Below are 19,937 nucleotides of genomic sequence, written 5' to 3'. Positions count from 1 at the left end.
TTTGAGCTGCAGCTGTGGCACAGTTTCGATCCCTGGCCCTGGAACTTCTGCATGCCGCGAGTGCAACCAAAAAAACAGTGAAAGAAGCAGTGAAAGGTGGCAGAAGAGAGATGAGAGTGGGGACATGGAGGAGGGAGGCAGGGGCGAGGGAAAGGAACACACACACTTGGGCAGAAGTTTAAAGTTGGCAGGAGGGAGTTCCTACCATGGCTCAGCGATAACGAACCTGGCTACTATCCATGAGGACGTGGTTTCGATCCCTGGCCTTGCTCAGTGGGTTAAGGATCCGGTGTTGCTGTGACTGGTGTAGGCCGGCAGCTACAGCTCCAGTTTAGCCCCTAGCCTGGGAACTTACAAATACCATACGTGCGGCCCTAAAAAGACTGAAAATAAAATTAGCAGGAAACCACACTTGCGAACCTGCTTTTCCTGGGTGTCCTGTCCCTTCGGGATGGGGGTGGGGCTCATTTCTGTCCTGGTTCCTCTGTGCTTCAGCAGTGACAGAGCAGTACCTCCCTTTGCAAACCACCTTAGCTTTTCACCACCTCTCTTTCTCTTCCAGGGAGACCACTGTAATTTTAGCCATGACATCGAGCTACCAAAGAAGCGAGAACTGTGCAAGTTTTATATCACTGGATTTTGTGCCAGAGCCGAGAACTGCCCCTATATGCATGATATCCTTTGGCGCCTGCATCTGATCTGATGGAGACTGCAATCTATTTGCTTTATTGGTGATAACAGCTGACCTTCCTGGCACTTTTGCTCCGGGTGCTGTTGCCATGCCAAGAGCTTCCTGTGCGTCTCCCTCCCTTCTAACCCTCACATCGCCCCTGTGACTGGTCTGCTGTTCCCATTCTGCAGATGAGCAAACTCAGGCCCACAGGTTATGCTTTCTCTTTACATACACATCCGGCCCTTGGACAATATAGGTGTGAACGGTGCAGATCCGCTTAGATATGGATTTTTTTTCAGTAGTAGACACTGCAGGACTACACAGTTTGTGGTTCGTTGCATCCACAGATGCAGAGCCAAGGATACAGAGGGCGGATTATAAGTTGTCCTTGGATTTTTGACTGCGCAGAGGGTTGGCATCTCTGACCCCCGTATTGTCCAGTGGTCAAGTGTACTGGCCTATATCATTACCTGCTGTTTTTCTGAGACTTTTCCAAATGGTTACGTAACCTTGGGCAAATCATTGAAAATTTCCCCTATTTCTGTGGAATGACGATCTGAGGGCACAGCCTCAAGGCCTAAGAGGTGGGGTGGGAAGCTCTCCAGACCCAGGGTCTCCTCTTGGGTCAGCTGCCAACCTGCAGTGCAACCCTGAGCCAGTCATTTCCCCTCTCTGGGCTTCTGTTTCCTCATCTCTAAGAGACTTGGATTCTGTCCTCGGTTGGGTGGGTTTCATGAGATGAAGCATTTGCCTTAACTTGCCGTGAACGTGATTTTCCCTGTAAGTTGTATCACACCACTGGGAACTGCATCAACGGTGACGACTGCATGTTCTCACACGACCCTCTGACTGAGGAGACGAGAGAGCTCTTGGATAAGGTAAGGCCCGGGCTGACAGGAGCCAGGCGCTTCGCCTTCCATTAATGCGGCACTACCCCTGCCTCTCTGGCCTCTGGGCTGGGACATGTTGAGGACACGAAGCCCGTAGTCTCTGCAGAGAAAATTGAGATGGGCGCGTGTGTATCATATCTCTGGCCAGGGCACTTTTCACTGAGGGCAGCTACCTAAGAGGGTGTTGCCTGATGTGTCTCCAGTCACAGTCGTGTTTTCTTAGCTGTCCTGTAGAGAGAGCCCCATGGTGCACAAAGAGGAGCTGAGACCTGGGATGGGTTCTTTTGTTTGATTGTTTGGGTTTGGATTTTTTTGGCCACACCCACGGCACACAGAAGCTCCCAGGCCAGAGATCAACCTTTGCCACGGCAGTGACCTGAGCCATAGCAGTGACAACACCAGGTCTTTGACCCACTGGGCCACTAGGGAATTCCAGGGATGGGTTCTGTTTTGATAGAAAGGTGTAAAGTTTGCAATTCTTAAGGGTTCTTTTATGTAACAGACAAAGTACAGGGCAGTTGGAGGCTCTCAGGGTGGGGAGACTTCCTCCAGTGAGGTGTCAGGCATCCTTACCAGCCAGGTGGCACTTGAAACTCACCCTTGGAGTTCCTGTCGTGGCTCAGTGGTTAACATATCCGACTAGGAACCATGAAGTTGCGGGTTCGAACCCTGGCCTCGCTCAGTGGGTTAAGGATCCAGTATTGCTGTGAGCTGTGGTGTAAGTCAGACTCAGCTCGGATCCCATGTTACTGTGGCTGTGGCGTAGGCCTGTGGCTACAGCTCCGATTAGACTCCTAGCCTGGGAACCTCCACATGCCGTGGGTGTAGCCCTAGAAAAAGACAAAAAGAAAAAAAGAAGAAACTCACCCTCATACCTTTCATTTTCCCAAAGGAGTCAGGCCAAGGACTTTGGGGCCTCAGGTTCCTGTCCTTGGTTTCCTGACACCCATCCCAGGGTGGATGGTTGCAAGAGCACATGTCTTTTCAGTGGAAGGCTTTCTTTCCATCCATCTGGTTCCCAGAAAGTTTGAGGAGGTTGGCTCTTTTTTGACAATGGAAAGAGTCAGTGCCTCAGCCAGCTTCAAGGACTCACCCATCCGTGACTCAGCTGTCCAAATGTGGGCAGGGGCTGCCTGAGGGCTTGAGGTGAGGCATGCAAAGCAAAGCAAAAGAAAGTCCACACCTCATCAGGACCACATTTGTGGAGAAAGTTCTCATCTTTGCCTGGCCTTTTGGCCTATTATTCTAGGAATAGGGTTTTGTAACCAGTAGCTGTCTAGAGTTTGTGAGTCACTTGCAGGGTAAGTAGTGGGAAGAGTAATGGCAGCTTCATTTCTCACTTGAAGAACAAGTCAGCCTGACTGAGGACTGCCCCCTGCTGGAGAGTCAGAGTTTGCACTCTAGATCAGAGCCACAAATTTAAATTTAAATTTTCTAATAGCCACATTTTATTTTATTTTATTTTGTCTTTTTGCTTTTTCCTTGAGCCACTCCCGTGGCATATGGAGGTTTCCAGGCTAGGGTCTAATCGGAGCTGCAGCCGCTGGCCTACACCACAGCTCACGGCAACGCCGGATCAGAGCCGCATCTGTGACCTACACCACAGCTCACGGCAAAGAGGAGTTCCCGTCATGGTGCAGTGGTTAACGAATCCGACTAGGAACCATAAGTTTGCAGGTTCGATCCCTGGCCTTGCTCAGTGGGTTAAGGGATCCGGCGTTGCCATGAGTTGTGGTGTAGGTCGCAGACGCGGCTCAGATCCCGCTTTGCTGTGGCTCTGGTGTAAGCCGGCAGCTACAGCTCCAATTTGACCCCTAGCCTGGGAACCTCCATGTGCCTCATGAGTGGCCCAAGAAACAGCAAAAAGACAAAAAAAAAGAAAAAGAAGAACAGGGAGTTCCCGTCATAGCTCAGCAATAACAAACCTGACTAGTATCCATGAGGACTGGGGTTCCATCCCTGGCCTCACTCAGTGGGTTAAGGATCCAGTGTTGCCGTGAGCTGTGCCAGCAGCTACAGCTCCGATTCAACCCATAGCCTGGGAACTTCCATATGCTGCAGGTGCGGCCCTAAGAAGTAAAAAAATATAATAATAAAAATGAGTATTGAACCTACAAAAACTATTCCCAGAGTTGAACTTCTGGTCAGAGAGTAAAACTTAAACTTTTACAGCGGGCCCAGATTAACCCCGATGAGGGCATGGGGTCAGCCATTTTCCTCTCCCTGGATGGTTGCAGCATGGTCAGCCAGGCCAGGGCACAAGGCTCCTGGGCAGCCCTTGGGTCCAAGCCATGTTGCCACTTAGGACTGGGCCTTAGCTACCCTCTCTCAAAATGTCTGTACGCTTTCTCCCTTTTCTTCAGCCTTCTTTTCCTGCTTCTCAGTGACATTTCTGTCTGTTCAAATGCATCACCTTCCTGGAGTTCACATTGTGACTCGGCAGGTTCAGAACCTGACATAGTGTCCATGAGGATGTGGGTTGGATCCCTGGCCTTGCTCAGCAGTGAGTTAAGGATCTGATGTTGCCGTGAGCTGTGGTGTGGGTCACAGATGCAGCTTAGATCCAGTGTTGCTGTGGCCGTGGTGTAGGCTGGCAGCTGCAGCTCCAATTCAACCCTTAGCCCGGGAACTTCCATATGTCACATGTATACTTGGGGGTGTGTGTGTGTGTGTGCGCGTGTGTGTTTGTGTACCACCTTGTTCTATGAATTTTGACAAACACAGAAAATCATTAACCACCTCACAATCTATAGAGGAAATCCACTCCCCAAACTCCCTTTCAGAGTCAGCATTTCTCCCATCTCCAACCCTGATCTGCTACCTGCCCCTATAGTTTGCCTTTTCAAGAACGCAGCAGAAGTAGATGTGTATCGTCCATAGTTTCTAAACTTGTGTGTAGTTTCTGTAGCCCTTGGAATCTGGCTTCATCACTGCGTAATGGATTTGAAATTCATCCACGTTCTCGCAGTTGCTGGTGGTGGTTTCTGTCTGTCCTGGGCAGTCTTCATTGTGTAGATGATCTCAGGTCGGCGATTTAGTCACCAGTTGAAGAACATTTGCATAGTTTCCACGTGGCCGCAGAAGCTTAGCATTTTTAGCAAACTGACATGAACTAATTTATTTGGCCCACACATCTGTGTACATGCAGGTGCAGCAGTCGTTTTCCATTAAGAGGAAAAGGAAAATTGGACTTTGGGAAACCCTGGAATCATTCAGAATCAGTCCTGGTGGGGGAGGTTGTGGGACCCAGCCAGGCCCTGGTTGTCTGGAGTGACGGGCTCGGGAGCACACCTCCTTGCTGCAGAGAGACCTAGGAAGGGACGCACAGGACTCTCTAGGGACGGCTGTGTCCCTCCACAGCATCCGTGCAAGACGGCCTGAGTGGATTGGGTTCAGCTTTTGGGGGTTGCAGTCAGAGGGTGGTCATTTTCTCTTATGTGTTTTATGCATCACCGTCCTGGGCTCTGATGCAGTTCAGCCCATGCCTTCAAGGCAGCACCCTCGGCCCAGGGCGGGCAGGTGGGTAAAGAGATGAGTGCAGGGAGCTGGCTGAGTCCCCAGGCTGGAGTCCTGGTCGGATGTTGTGGGGTCTGCGCGAGGGATGAGGGAGGCTGGGTGCTGGAGTGGGAGTCCCCGTGGCAGGGCACATTGGAGAAGCTGAAGTGCCAGGTGTAGACCAGACCCCAGGAGGCGAGCGTGTGGGAGAACGGGCCTTAGCCTTGCCGGGGATCGGCAGTACCCTCTCAGAGGCTGTCCTGTGGGCCAGAGCTTCAGGTCCTTTGGTTTTGGAGTGCATTACGTGCCCCTGTATGCTGAGCCCTGTGCTCCATGCCAGGGATGGCAGTGGCAGGATCACCGCAGCTCTGTCCCCAGCAAAAGGGCCATAAACTGGGTGTTCCCGCCTGCTGAGTAGCCTAGGGAAGTGCCGGGCGCTCGCCGCCGGCAGCTCTCTTCTTAGGGTGATGGGAGCGTGCTGCATTTCATGGCTGGACCATGGCACCCCCTCTGCGGGTGGAGAGGAAGTTGTGGTCAAGTTTGCTCCTGTTTAATGAGGTGTAACCTTGATAGGTTTTGCCTGCACCTGAGGGCACTGAGTTGCCGTTGAAAGGACCTAGCAGTGCCGGGCACGGCCACCTCTGCAACCGCAGGTTACTGTGCTTGTGTGCAGAGAAGGCTGGGGAGACCGCACGGGAGGCTGGGAGGGGGTCTGGGGTGGAAGGTAGGGCTGTGCCGGGCAGGTAGCCACTAGGAGGGCTGGGCCCCAGCTCCAAGGCAGTGTTTGGGTGTGGAATATGTGAAGGGAGGAGTCAGGGATAACGCCCTGACCTTGGGTCAGCGGTCAGGTGGTGGCAGGTCCATCCTTCACAAAGCCAAGCTAGTGGCACGGGGACTGGGGTGTGGCCAGATGGAGATGGCACCTGTAGCTTAGATTGTGAAGTAGCCCAGCGAGAGTGGGCAGCAGCCAAAGGCCAGAGGGTGGACAAGGCCCTCCGGGCCAGGGAGCTGGGGAGGAAGACCAGCAGCCACGTTGGCAGTCAGCCCCACCTCCTTTATTACACCCCCGCGCCCCCGGCCCTGCTGCGCCCATCCTCTAGCGTCCAGGGAGTATGAGGGAGGTGCAAGGGAGATGCATCTGCTTGTTTTCCTTGCTTGTTTATTTAACAAATGTGTGGCCATACCTAGTCTGTGGCAAGTGTTATTCTGGGCATTGGGTGGGGGGACACTGGTGAGGAGATAGGATACAATCATCAGATAGATACTGATGGCATACCGGAATCGGGGAAGCAGAGAGAATGGGCAGGGAGCCCAGAGACGCTCTAACAGGCTGATAGGAGGGGAGGCTGGGTGAGGAGGTGACACTGTGCTAACCGGAAGAGTGACGGAGACACGTGCTTGGCAGGAGACACGGTGTGAGCAACGGCTGCGGGCACAGTTGAGGAACTAAAAGGGGCCAGCTGGCCAGAGGGAGGGAAGCAGGTGGGACGGGGGGCAGTGGAGCAGTCAGGGCCCCTGGGCCCCATACCCCCAGCGAGAGCGGTGCTAAGACACTGAGGTGCTGGGCTCTCCCAGCACAGCTCGTCTCCGGCGGTGTTTTCCAAACTGCAGTGGACACGTGTTAAAATGCAGTCCTGGTTCGTCAGGTCCCCCTGTGTTCCTGGTCTACAACCAGAACACACCTTGAGTAGCAGGGCTTTAAGGGACAAATATTTTCCACTGATCAGTCCACGTTTTCCATCTCCCTTGAAGCCAAATTTTTCTTGGACCCTGCTTCCATGGGTCCATATACCGTTGCTAGTGGTAAGAAGAGAGAAAAGCCAGGACACTGGCCAGGGGTGCCTGCTTCCACCACCCACAGTCCCCACCATGCTCAGTGGAGGAGCATAAGGAGTTGTCTTAAGCAGCGCTGAGGCTGAGGGGCCAGGGATGGGCCGTCTCTGGACCCCATGTTAGGATCCACTAAGCCATCTGTGCCAGGGTCTCCAAGATGATGCAGGCCCAGATTGGACAGTTTGCTGGGGAGACTCCCAGGGCCAAGCAGGTGGTCCTACTCATGGCTAAGCATTTATCCTAATGAAAGCACACAGAGAAGAACGAACCAAGGGAAAGGCTCAGGGTGAAGACTGGAGAAACCAGGCACCAGCTTCCAAGAGCACTCGGGCTCATGGAGTTGTGGGGACAGGCTTAACTCCTCGGGTTGTGACAACATGTGTGGGATGTTGCATCATGGGCATGCGCTAGAAACTCAGTGCCCAGGGCTTTATTGAGGGCAGCCTCTGCCTGGCACATACGCAACCCCAGACTCCCAGAAGGAAAAGCGATGTTCTGCACAAAGCACATTGTGTGTACAAACATTCGAGACACAGGGAATGCGGGGGGGCCTCTTGAACATCCAGGTTCCCGGGCACTAGCTGAAGGCCACTATTGCAAGCTGGCCTTCCAAGAAAAGTAGGCACACCTGTGGTGGTAACTTCGGCACAGCATCCTGACTGGTAAGACTTTGAGTTTGTCCATCTCCCTGTATCAGGCCTTACGGTGGGCGCTGAAGGTCCTGCTCTCCTGGGGTTGGTATCATTGGGCCAGGAGTAAACAAAGGTACAACTAAATATAAAATCTTACAAAGCCTGGGCATTGTTTTCAAGGGAGCTGTGGGTGTCCCGGTAGTGAAGACAGGAGACCAGGACAGTCACGTGGAGTTGGCCTTTAGTAAGAGACCCCGACGTGTGGGGGACACAGAGCCACACGTGAGGAATGGAGGGAAAAATAAACGCCCAGGGAGAGGCCTGGGCCAGGCCAGGGCCCCGCGCTGGAAAGAGCTTAGCTGTCTGCAGAACTGAAACTGGGCTGGATGCCTAGGGTAGAGGAGTCCACGTACCGTAGAAGGAAATGAACCTTCCAGGGTGCCACGAAGTCCTCCCCAGACGCCCAGCCCTGCTGCCCTGTGAAGTCCTCCTAAGCGATTAAGGTTTGATTGCAGGTGCGGTGAGAGACGCTTAAAATCCAAACAGGAAAGGACTATTAGTCTTGAAATAGATAAAATAAGTGACACAACTACAACATGGATACGTCTTGAAAACACCACACTAAGTGAAGGAAGCCAGTGACAGAAACAAACAACAACCAAAAATAAATAAATAAAATTTTTTTTTAAATTTAGGCTTTCCTGTCACGGCTCAGCGAAACAAATCTGACTAGTATCCGTGAGGATGCGGGTTCTATTCCTGGCCTCGCTCGGTGGGTTAAGGATCTGGCGTTGCTGTGAACTGCAGACAGGCAGTTACAGCTCTGATTTGACTCCTAGCTTGGAAACCTCTGTATGCCGTGGGTGCAGCCCTAAAAATATAACTTAAATATTTAAAAAATTAACGATTTTTTTTAAAAAGCACACACACAAAAGAAACTAGTCACAAAAGATTGCACATTATAGGGTTTTGTTTGTATGAACTGTCCAGAATAAGACAAATCCTTGGAGACAGGGAGTGAAGTAGGGGTTGTGGGGGCCGGGGGGGGGGTGGGGGATGGGGAGTGACTGCTGAGTGGTAGGAGTCTTATTTGCGGGGATAGAGAAGTTCTAGAACCAGGTAGAGGTTGTGGTTGCCCAGCATCATGAATGCACATCATTTTGTTGGATTGTACATGTGAAAATGGTGCTGTGGTGCATGTTACAGTACGTGTACTTTGCTGCAAAACAAGAACGGCTCTCCTGTCAGCTGGTCACCGAGTGTGGATGCAGTAGTGTGGGTCCCTGATTTCTGAACCAAAGAGGCTCAGAGGTCATCGGCCTTAGGCTGTGATGGCCTCAGGGTATTGGCGAGTTTTCCTCAGGAAGTTCAGCCCTCAGGCAGGCGTGAGTGTGCTCTAACCTGACCCTCCCATCCTGAGCCTCGCCGCCTTTCCTCCTTCTCACCCGCAGATGCTGGCCGATGACGCGGAAGCAGGCGCCGAGGATGAGAAGGAAGTCGAGGAACTGAAGAAGCAGGGCATCAACCCCCTGCCCAAACCACCCCCCGGCGTGGGCCTCCTGCCCACCCCGCCCCGCCCGCCCGGCCCGCCGGCCCCCACCTCTCCAAATGGCAGGCCCCTGCAGGGTGGCCCCCCGCCCCCACCCCCGCCCCCGCCTCCGCCCCCTGGGCCCCCTCAGATGCCCATGCCGGTGCATGAGCCGCTGTCCCCGCAGCAGCTGCAGCAGCAGCAGGACATGTACAACAAGAAGATCCCCTCCTTGTTTGAGATTGTAGTGCGGCCCACAGGACAGCTGGCGGAGAAGCTGGGTGTGAGGTGAGTGCCCTGGGGCTGTTCTGGGCTCAGCCAGGCTCCTCTGTGCCGCGGCCTGTCGCCGCCAGCCTGGCTGAGCCAGCCTCCTGTCTCTCTCCAAAGCTCCAAGGCCCAAGTTGGAGCTGCTCGTTGCTCAACCATGAGGAGGCCTCTGGGTCTCCTCAGGACTGTGGCCGCCACCCTTCCTCTGCAGCCCCTCTCACAATACCATTTTCTCCTTCTAGATTCCCTGGACCCGGAGGACCCCCAGGGCCGATGGGCCCTGGGCCCAACATGGGACCCCCAGGGCCGATGGGGGGCCCGATGCACCCGGACATGCACCCTGACATGCACCCCGACATGCACCCCGACATGCCGATGGGCCCAGGCATGAACCCGGGCCCACCCATGGGACCAGGAGGCCCCCCGATGATGCCCTATGGTCCTGGAGACTCCCCACATTCTGGAATGATGCCCCCCATCCCGCCAGCCCAGAACTTCTATGAAAACTTCTACCAGCAGCAGGAGGGCATGGAAATGGAGCCGGGCCTCATTGGGGACACAGGTATGCAGGGCTTGGGTGGGGCCAGCTGGGGCTGCTGGGTTGGCACAGTGGAATGTAGTCAGGAAGATCTGGTTTTTCTTCTTTGGTCTGAGTCTTGGAAAACATGAATCCAACTCCATCTCTGTCCTGTGAGTGGTTGAGCGTTTTCAGTGACATGTGTCACTACTTTGTTGAATCCAAAAGGAGTGTTATGCTTATCATCGCTGTAATTTATTTAATTTTTTATAAGTCCGGCTTGGTCTGCGTGAACGGGAGCCTGGGGAGTTAGTGGGGCGGTATGCAGTAGGATCGAGTACAAGGCTGAGGTGCCCTCAGCCAAAGCGGCCTCTTTCCAGATGGTTCTGGGCTTGGAGCTGCCTTGCGACTCTGCTGTTCTGTCCCCACCACTGATCATCTTCCTTCCTCCTTTCCTTCCTTTCTTGCTAAAACGAGAACATGTGTTGGTGACAAGTTAGGTGTCTGACCGTGGGCTGGTTGGGTGACAGTGCCACATCAGTCGGAGCCTTCAAAAGGATGAGATGTGTCCTTGCTGCCAAGGGCCAGGCGTGCTTCCAGGCCTGGGGTCGGAGCAAGCAGAGCACGTGGCCTCTGCCTTAACTGCATTTTAGCGGGAGTAGCAGGCAGGAGACGTGTGCATAAGCACGTAGGCTCATTGCAGCGCGAGTCATCGCTAGAGGCGAGCTGGGCCGCAGGGGGAGGTGACAGGGTGGAGGCAGCTGCAGCAACTGTGTTGTGTTTGGGGGCGCCCCAGTCAGCAGAGGCCTGGCAGAGGAGGGAATGCAAGTTGGGCGTGAACGGGGAAGGAGCTCCCGGGCACGGCAGAGGTAGCAGCTCCCACAGGTATGGAGGCCCCGGCCAGGCGTCCTGTTTGAGAAAAGCAGAGGGAGGTGGGGGCGAGGTCCCAGAGCACAGGACTGCAGGCCGTGACCAGGGGGACTCGGTGGAGGGGTGGCAGGGCGACAGGTGCTGGTAGGGTCCAGGGTGGAGTCCGGGAGCCTCATGGGCTGCCCATGAGTCATCCTGGGCAGAGGTGAGGTGGGCGGCGGCTGGGTGCCACCAGGGAGCAGCAGGGCTAGGTTTGGAGGTGGCGCTGTAGGGTCCATGTGACGAGGCGGCTGGGGTGGAGTCCCTCGACAGGCGTGCTCGCCAGCCCCGATGCCAGAAATCCTGCTGGGGGATGGGGGGGGGCAGCACTTCTGCTTCGGCCACATCAAGCGTGAGGTGCCTATTTGACAGCCATGAGGAACCGTGGAGGGAGGGCCAGGGAGCCGACCAGGCTGGGGTCGGTGGGGGTCTTTTCGGCAAAGGATACGGTTCAAAGTCCTGAGGAGGAGAGGGCAGAGGCATGTTCTCAAGCGGGAAGAGCAGGTGACCTGGAGGGGTTGTGTCTGCCCCGGTCTCTTCCCCTCGTAAACAGTGTGTGTAGTGACACGGGCCTGGAGAGGGTCTGCGGGGAGAAATCCGAGTCTGCCATCCAGTGACGACTGCTGTCTCTGGAGTAACTCATTCTGATGTCCACGTTGTGAAATCTCCCCTCTCAATGCCGTGCAGTTGCTTTTAGTACATTCAGAATTGCAGGACCATCAAGTAATTCACTCTTAAATTCCAAGCAGGATGATGGGTGGGACTGTGGTTTAAGCCATGTACCCAGCCAGGGTGTGACACAGAGTGGCTCACCCATCAGCTTGATGTGTTACGAAGTTCATGGGCTAGAAAAAAGTGACCTTTCACTTTTTGCTTCAAGTGCTTTGTGTGTGAAGTGTTTACAGATTTAATCATTTGAATCCTGAAAGTTTAAGATAAAGATTCTCTTCCTGGGTTCATTGCAGAACCTTCTATGGGGCGGTGCCAACTAGGCTTTGTCCCCGATACACACACACTCGGTCTCCGCGTGCGTCATCCCGCACCCCCCTGTGCTCTTCCCCCGTCCCTGGCTCCGACTTGGGTAGAATTTGTCGAGGAGGTGGCTGCCTGCCCTTCAGCAATGGAGGCAGACCCTTCAGTCTTGTGCTTCCTAGATGCTCTGTGGGAGCAGCACCCCACCCCGTCCCCTTCTGCAACACCATGCTCATAAACGTGTGTGGGGTTCAGGGGCCCCTAAAGTGAAAGATCTCTCAGCCCCTCTCCCAGTCTCATTCCCAGAGGGGCTGTCTTCTGTCTGTCTTTTCAAAGCCTTTTCTTTGCATTTAATAAACATTTGTATGACGTTCCGTCCTATTTTCACTTCATGAGCATTTGCCCATGTCACTAAGCCACACTGTGCACCGCATTGTCAGTGGCTGCATCCTAGGTGGGGACTCCCCGCTGGCTGCTCCATCTCCCTCTGTCAGGCTTCCGCGGGCCCCCTGGCGGGGGGAGGAGGGCTGGGGGGGCTGCTTGCTCCCACCCATCGCCATCGGGGGCGGTTTCCAGTGAAGGGCAAGGGTGGGTCGGAGTTGGCGCCGTGCGGCCCTTCCCGACGTGAACCCTCGGTTCTTCCCTGCCACAGAGGACTACGGGCACTACGAAGAGCTGCCGGGGGAGCCTGGGGAGCACCTCTTCCCCGAGCACCCTCTGGAGCCTGACAGCTTCTCTGAGGGAGGGCCCCCAGGCCGGCCGAAGCCGGGCGCCGGTGTCCCCGACTTCCTGCCCTCGGCCCAGAGGGCCCTGTACCTGAGGATCCAGCAGAAGCAGCAGGAGGAGGAGGAGAGAGCGAGGAGGCTGGCTGAGAGCAGCAAGCAGGACCGGGAGAATGAGGAAGGCATGTGTCCTCCCCAGGGGCAGGGGCTTTCCCCAGTGGGCGCAGGCCCCCCGGGCCCGGGCCGCCGTGCAGGGGAGAGGTGGGGAACGTGCCGGAAAGGAGCCTGTGGCCAGGGAGGGCCCCCTGCCCGGGGCCGTGAAGCTGCAGGGCTGCTGCATGTCCCTGAGAAAAGTAGAAGTTGGGGCGGCCCTCTGTGTGTGGGGTTCGGGAGAGACCCTGACCCCATCGAGGAGGGAGGGGGGCTGGTGCCTGGAGGAGACAGCAGATGACAGATTGACCCCGCACCCTCATCGAGGAGGCTGTAGGGAGACACTCAGTCCCCCTTTGCCCAGACCATGTCCGTGGAAAGCCAGCAGCTGAGGCTAGTCGTTGACCTAAGCCAGTAGCAATATACATAGTCACAGGCAGTTGCCAGGGACCTGATGGCATCCACCCCAGGGTGACATGGGGCAGACAAATGGTATCTAGAACCTGAAGCCAGAGGCCATGGGTGGCCCTACCTGACAGGAGCCCAGGGGTAAATGGGACAGTGAGAACAGGGGACAGCCACCCCCCCACCACACACACACAAATCCCCGGCGCCTCCGGTTGCACCTGCCTAGACCATTGGACTCGGGCCGGTTTCTGAGTCTGCCCACCCGGCCCCGCCTTTTAGCTGCTGGTGACTGCCCTTCCCTGGGTCTCTGTAACGTGCGAGGGGCCTGGGAAGCAAGTGCTGATGAGCCCCAGGCACACTGAGAGCCGAGTCGGCTCACAGGCCCTGCGAGCTGGGCCTGCCACGTAGGGGCCTGAATCTGCCCTGGAGGTGAGGAGGTGGCAGCAGAGTTCTGGGCTCAGAGTCTGAGCTCAGTCCTGGCTCGGCCCCCGCCCCCTGCCCAATCTCATGGCACTGTCCTTGCCTCTGTTTTCTCATCTGTCAAATGGGCTTGCTAATAATACTACATCCTGGGTGATTGTGACAAATAAGACAAATCACTTAGAATGGTGCTGGCACATGGAGAAAGGTCCATAAGCTTTAGCCAGCGGCCTGCCGGGCTCCATTCTTGGCCTGCCTGAGCACCCTGGCTCTTGGTGGCATCCTTTGGAGGGGAGGGGGGTGTTTTAAGAAAGGAGAACCTGAAATTGTGAGAGGTAAGAGGTAGAGGAGCAGGCCGCCATGGGGTCCAGGAAGCCTGGTGGCAGACACTGTGGCCACTCACCCTCTCCTTGCGCCTTTCTGCTTTTTCTCAGGTGACCCTGGAAACTGGTATTCAAGCGATGAGGATGAAGGTGGGAGCAGTGTCACCTCCATCCTGAAGACCTTGAGGCAGCAGACATCCAGCCGACCCCAGGCTTCCGGCGGGGAGCTGAGCAGCAGTGGGCTGGGGGACCCCCGCCTCCAGAAGGGCCACCCCACGGGAGGCCGGCTGGCTGACCCCCGCCTCAGCCGGGACCCCAGACTCAGCCGTCATGCTGAGGCTTCCGGTGGGTCAGGCCCAGGCGACACAGGACCTTCAGACCCTCGACTGGCTCGCTCCCTGCCCACCCCCAAGCCCGAAGGCGGCCTTCATTCCAGTCCCGTGGGCCCCAGTGGCTCCAAGGGGTCTGGGCCACCCCCTGCAGAGGAAGAGGAAGGGGAGCGGGCCCTTCGGGAGAAGGCTGTGAACATTCCCCTGGATCCTCTCCCTGGGCACCCGCTGCGGGACCCGCGATCACAGCTGCAGCAGTTCAGCCACATCAAGAAAGATGTGACGTTGAGCAAGCCGAGCTTCGCCCGCACTGTGCTCTGGAACCCTGAGGACCTCATCCCCCTGCCCATCCCCAAGCAGGATGCTGTGCCCCCCGTGCCCGCAGCCCTGCAGTCCATGCCTGCCCTGGATCCCAGGCTGCACCGCACCACCACCACCTCGGGCCCCCCCAACCCCCGGCAGCGCCCAGGCACCTCCACAGATCCCAGCGCATCCGGCTCCAACCTGCCTGACTTCGAGCTCCTCTCTCGCATCCTAAAGACTGTCAATGCCACCGGCCCCTCGGCAGCCCCTGGTCCCGGTGACAAGCCCAGTGACCCTCGAGTGCGAAAGACACCCACCGACCCTCGGCTGCAGAAACCAGCAGACTCTGCCACCTCCTCCCGGGCTGCCAAGCCTGGCTCCACTGAAGTCTCTCCATCCGCCAGCCCCAGCGGGGAGTCCTCCCCACCAGCCACCGCCCCCTATGACCCCCGAGTGCTGGCAGCAGGCGGCCTGGGCCAGGGCAGCGGGAGTGGGCAGAGCAGCGTGCTGAGTGGCATCAGCCTCTATGACCCCAGGACTCCCAATGCTGGTGGCAAAGCCGCAGAGCCTGCTGCTGATGCGGGCACCCAGCCCAAGGGCCCCGAGGGCAACGGCAAGAGTTCCGCCACCAAGGCCAAGGAGCCTCCATTTGTCCGCAAGTCCGCTCTGGAACAGCCCGAATCGGGGAAGCCTGGGGCAGATGGGGGCGCGGCCACAGCCACGGACAGATACAACAGTTACAACCGGCCCCGGCCCAAGGCCACCCCTGCCGCCGCTGCCTCAGGCACCCCGCCACCAGAGGGCGCCTCCCCCCAGCCCGGCGTGCACAACCTGCCCGTGCCCACGCTCTTCGGGACGGTGAAACAGGCACCCAAGACGGGCTCCGGAAGCCCCTTTGCCGGCAACAGTCCAGCCCGAGAGGGTGAGCAGGACGCTGGGTCCCTGAAAGATGTTTTTAAAGGCTTTGACCCCACTGCCTCCCCCTTTTGCCAGTAGTGTTAAGCCAGAGTCGAGAGCTCCCCGCACCCTACCCTTCCCAGGGCAATATTTAAGGGCAGAAACCAGAGTTGGGGGCTTGGGGGGAGGGGGAGGGTGTTCTTTCTTTCCTTTTTTTCTATTTTTTTTTCCCCTTGCCTTTTTTTTTTTTTTTTTTGGTAGTACTTTCTTTGAAACATATAAATTGTACATAACCATCTTCACTTCTGGTCAGCGCTGTGGGGCTTCTAGGCTCCCGGTGAGAAAACCTACGTGTATGTGTGAACAGTCGCGACTCCCCGGGCCTCAGCTCCAACTGGCACTCCTCCTGGCCTGGCCGGGCCTGATTTTCAGGGACTCCTTAAAGGCTGGGGCCGTGGTCTGGTGGCTGGGGGTCCGGTGGGTTTTCTGGGCAAAGCCTGGCCCCTCTTCCTTCTCCCCTAGCCCCCATGCCCCCAGGACAAAAGGAACAGCAGACATCAAGGAGGCAGTAAACACTGCTCACCCTGTGTTGCATGAATAAGAAGAGATGGAGCCACGACAGTGGGCAGGACCAGCGTGGAAGCAGGTCCAGGCGCTTCTAGAACCCCGTCTCCTCTGCAGTGTGCTGGCAATGATGACCCACTTCAGGGGCCAGTGGAAGTGAAAAAGTATCAAGAAAGAATGAGCAAGCCCTCAGAAGCTGCCTGGGCTGGGAGAGACAGAGTCCCTTCCCACTGCTGTCTCGTCTGGATTCACACATGAGCCTTCCTGCCATCCTCCGTCCAGAGTGCATCCCTAAACCCGCGCCGTCCAGCTTGTGTCAGAAGACTCCAGGGTGAGAGATGGACCTGGAGTCAGCAGGGCTGGTGTGGGGCGATGTCCCCCAAGAGCTGCCTCCAGGAGGCCGCCTCCGCAGACCACGTGTTCTCCGTCAGTATTATCCCTCATCCTGTCCTATCGTGTCACGGCCATGCCTTTCTCCCCTCCTGCTGGGGTCTGCCCTGGGCCTCAGAAGCCAGAGTGCCCAGTGTGCCAGCCCCTCTGGGGACAGCTCAAGGATCCGTGGCGTGGCCACTCCACCAGGCTTCCGACAGGGAACCCTTGGTGGTTCTAGGCAAAGTGTTTCTGCTCCCTCCGCTTTCTTCACACCTCCTTGCACCATATCTTTAGGGCCTATGGTTTTTGGTGCGTTTGGTTTTCTTCCAAGCTGACAGGTGCATGAGTTCAGAAGCATGTACAGTGTTGGATTTGTGGTTACTTTGGGGACAGGGGCCTGAGGAAAGGGTGAGAGACGAGCCAGGGCAAGGAAGGGGCTGCATGGCCCTCTCCAAGAGAGGGACTGGGACCCCACTGAGGGTGGGGGCAAGGAGCCCAAAGCCTGTGTCCTGCTCTTCCCATCTGGCTGAGCCAGGAAGGGAGCAGAGATGCCTGCCCCGAGTGCCCCCACCGCCCCTAAGACCCTGGCCGGGCCTGTCCTGTCCAGAGGAGGTCCACACTACGAACATGGCCTGAAGGGACGGGCCCGAGAGGAACTGGCCGAGGCTGGGTGGCCAGGGTCCTTTCCGCCTGCATGTCAGTACATGCCGACTGTCTCCTGCCCCTTCCCTTCTCATCCCACCGCCTCAGCTGTCTCGCCTAAGGTCCCTGACTCTTCCTCGCTGATAATGAGGAAACCTGGTGTCCCAGCCAGTGGGGCCCCCTTCCTACCTCCTTGGGGTGGGAGGTAAACGAGGCTCCTATACCAACCCCCCTCCCCCAGGAGAGAAATGGTGGTTGAGTTTGGGGCCAGAAGTGAGCGCAGGAGACGCAGCCCCTCCGTCGGGGTCAGTGCGCCATGATCAGGTTGGTTTGGTTTGTCTTTGTGTCTTTTTGTTTTGTTTTGTTTTTTAAACAATCATTAGTGAGATTTTTCTTCAGCCACTAGAGTTGGCCTTGAAGCAGAGGGCTGCAGCCCTTGATGTTTGTAAAATAAGAAAGAATACACAGTGTGGCTGTGGTTGGGTTTTTTTCCCTCCTTTGAAAATTTTCTTTTGTAAAAGCAAAATTAAATACCTTTTTAAAAAATCTGTGGATGAAATAGAAGCTGGAACTCTCCTCTCGGAATATTCAGCCTAAGAACCTCATGGGACTATGAATTCACCCGAAATTTTCATTTGCCATCAGGCCGAGCTTTTAAAGAAAAATTGTTCTCTAACCAGGATTGTAACAAAAGTGTAAATACTATTTCAGAGTTGAAAGTTGATGGTGCAAATATGTATATAACGTACTGTATTTTTACAATGATTGTCGCATGACTCTATTCCACCCCCTTTTGTACTCCAGATCTGTCTTCCAGAACCGTCACCTGCCCTTTCTCCTGTGGTCTCTTAATCCAATAATTGTATTACTGCCATTAAAGGATGCAGTTATTTTAAAAAGCCTGCGGGTCTTGTCTCTCCATGCTGCTCCTACGTCCCTGGCCCCCGAGGTGACAGGGGGGTGATGTGCAGGCTTGAAACCCAATCTGTTCTCAGTGGCCAGTCCCAGGATGACCGTCACCATGACACCCTGGGGATGGTGCCTCCGGACAGCCTCGGCTCTCCTTAGCGATTGGGGACGGCATCCCACGCCGCCTGAGCCGCAGCTCTGGGGGGACCCATACAGACATGGTGTGACCTGCACCCGGGTCACGGCAGAGGTCAGTGATAGGCTCGGGACAACCGGACTGGCTTCCAGGGATGAGAAGTGGGAGCCCTAACTGCCACTGACAATGTTTGTCACCTCAAAATTCATCATGTCGAAACCGAGTCGCACAATGTGACGGCGTTTGGAAGTGGGGCCTTGGGGAGGCGATTGGGGCAGGAGGACGGAGCCTCATGAGCGGGGTCAGTGCCTTTACGAAAGGGAGCCCCCAGAGTACCCTGGCCCCTTCCACCACGTGAGGATGTGGCAAGAGGACGGCCGTCTGGGAACCAGGAAGAGGCTCTTCATGAGACCGTTGGAGCTGCTGGCCCTCGACAGCAGCCTCCAGGACGCTGCTATTTTGTGACAGCAGCGCAGATGGTCACAGACACTAACTGCTTGTAATCAGGAGTCTCCTCTGAGGAAGCCACACTCAGTGAGGCTGGGAAGGGGCAGGACGTGGCCTAGAGAGTGGCTATGCCTTCTTTGAACTTACTCCACTTTCTGGGTGTCAGCGGGCCTCTAATGGTTTTCCATGGCTGCCATGTAAATTTTACAAACCTGGTGGTTTAAAACGCAGACTTGTTGCCTTACAGTTCTGGGAGCGAGACACGTGGCATGAGTCTCACTCGGCTAAAGTCGGATGAGGTCTGCACCCCTTCTGGAAGAACAGACTCTATTTACGGGCTTTTTCCAGCTTCTTTTTTTAATTTATTTTTTTTAGGGCCACACATGTGGCATATGGAAGTCCCCCAGGCTAGGGGTCGAGTCAGCCTACATCACAGCCACAGCAACGCAGGATCTGAGCTACACCTGCAACCCACACCACAGCTCACATCAATGCCAGATTCTTAACCCAGAGAGTGAAGCCAGGGAGCGAACCCAAGTTCTCATGGATACTAGTCGGATTCATTACTGCTGAGCCATGACGGGAACTCATTTTTCCTTCTTCTAGAAGCCACCCACCTTCCTTGGGTTGTGACCCTCTTCTGGCTACAAAGCCAGAGATGTCGCATGTCTGTGACCCCTTCTTCCATTGTCACATCTCTCCCTGACCACAGCTGGGAAAACTTCTCTGTTTGGTTTAGTTTTTTGGCCAACCCCGGGGCACATGGAAGTTATGAGCCAGGAATTGAACCTGCACCACAGCAGCGAACCGAGTCACAGCAGTGACGACATTGATTCTTAACTCCTAGTTTCTCTGCTTTTAAAACCCATGTGATTAGCTTGGGTCACCTACTATATGTCTCAGATCTTCGTCACTTCTGCAGAATCCTTTTTGCCATGTAAATTACACATTCACAGTTTCTGGGATTAAAACAGACACCTTTGACATGTCTTTTTTTTTTTTTTTTTTTGCTTTTTAGGGCCATGACCACGACCTATGGAGGTTTCCAGGCTAGAGATCGAATTGGAGCTGTAGCCGCTGGCCTATACCACAGCCACAGCGACACCAGATCCAAGCCGCGTCTGCAACCTACATAACAGCTCATGGCAATGCCAGATCCTTAACCCACTGAGCGAGGCCAGGTATTGAACCTGTGTCTTCATGGATGCTAGTCAGATTCGTTTCCACGGAGTCATGAAGGGAACTCCCCATCCTGTCCTTTAATTGGCATCCTCAATATTTCTCAAGGAAATATTCTCGTGGCCCTTATCCTGGTTGTTGGTTTAAGCAGGTAAGCTCTAGGTCTCTCAAAAATTCGGGGTTCAGGTGTTCCCATCGTGGCACGGTGGTTAACAAATCTGACTAGGAACCATGAGGTTGTGGGTTCGATCCCTGGCCTTGCTCAGTGGGTTAAGGATCCGGCATTGCCCTGAGCTGTGGTTTAAGTCACAGACGTGGCTCGAATCCCACGTTGCTGTGGCTCTGGCGTAGGCCGGCGGCTACAGCTCTGATTCAACCCCTAGCCTGGGAAGCTCCATATGCCGTGGGAGCGGCCCAAGA

The 19,937-nt window shown here is 55.6% G+C and overlaps 1 protein-coding gene across 6 annotated transcripts in view; it reads left to right on the top strand.

Annotated features, from left to right (window-relative positions):
• The window catches only part of ZC3H4 (zinc finger CCCH-type containing 4), a 42,534-nt gene extending 24,788 nt beyond the window's left edge, over positions 1–17,746 (top strand). For 5 of the 6 annotated variants that reach the window (XM_047789817.1, XM_047789819.1, XM_047789818.1 and 2 more), the window contains 6 exons: positions 563–674; positions 1,442–1,551; positions 8,975–9,339; positions 9,561–9,880; positions 12,369–12,620; positions 13,851–17,746. In XM_047789817.1, coding sequence (XP_047645773.1) covers positions 563–674; positions 1,442–1,551; positions 8,975–9,339; positions 9,561–9,880; positions 12,369–12,620; positions 13,851–15,367 — 2,676 coding nt within the window. In that variant the 3' untranslated portion in view covers positions 15,368–17,746. The remainder of the gene's footprint in view (positions 1–562; positions 675–1,441; positions 1,552–8,974; positions 9,340–9,560; positions 9,881–12,368; positions 12,621–13,850) is intronic. The other variant, XM_047789822.1, reaches the window with a different exon arrangement.
• Positions 17,747–19,937: the final 2,191 nt, after the last annotated feature.

The sequence above is a fragment of the Phacochoerus africanus genome, chromosome 8, assembly GCF_016906955.1.
Source record: "Phacochoerus africanus isolate WHEZ1 chromosome 8, ROS_Pafr_v1, whole genome shotgun sequence".
Taxonomy (NCBI): domain Eukaryota; kingdom Metazoa; phylum Chordata; class Mammalia; order Artiodactyla; family Suidae; genus Phacochoerus; species Phacochoerus africanus.
Note: the sequence above shows the minus strand (reverse complement) of the source record. Positions and strands in the feature narration are given on the sequence as shown.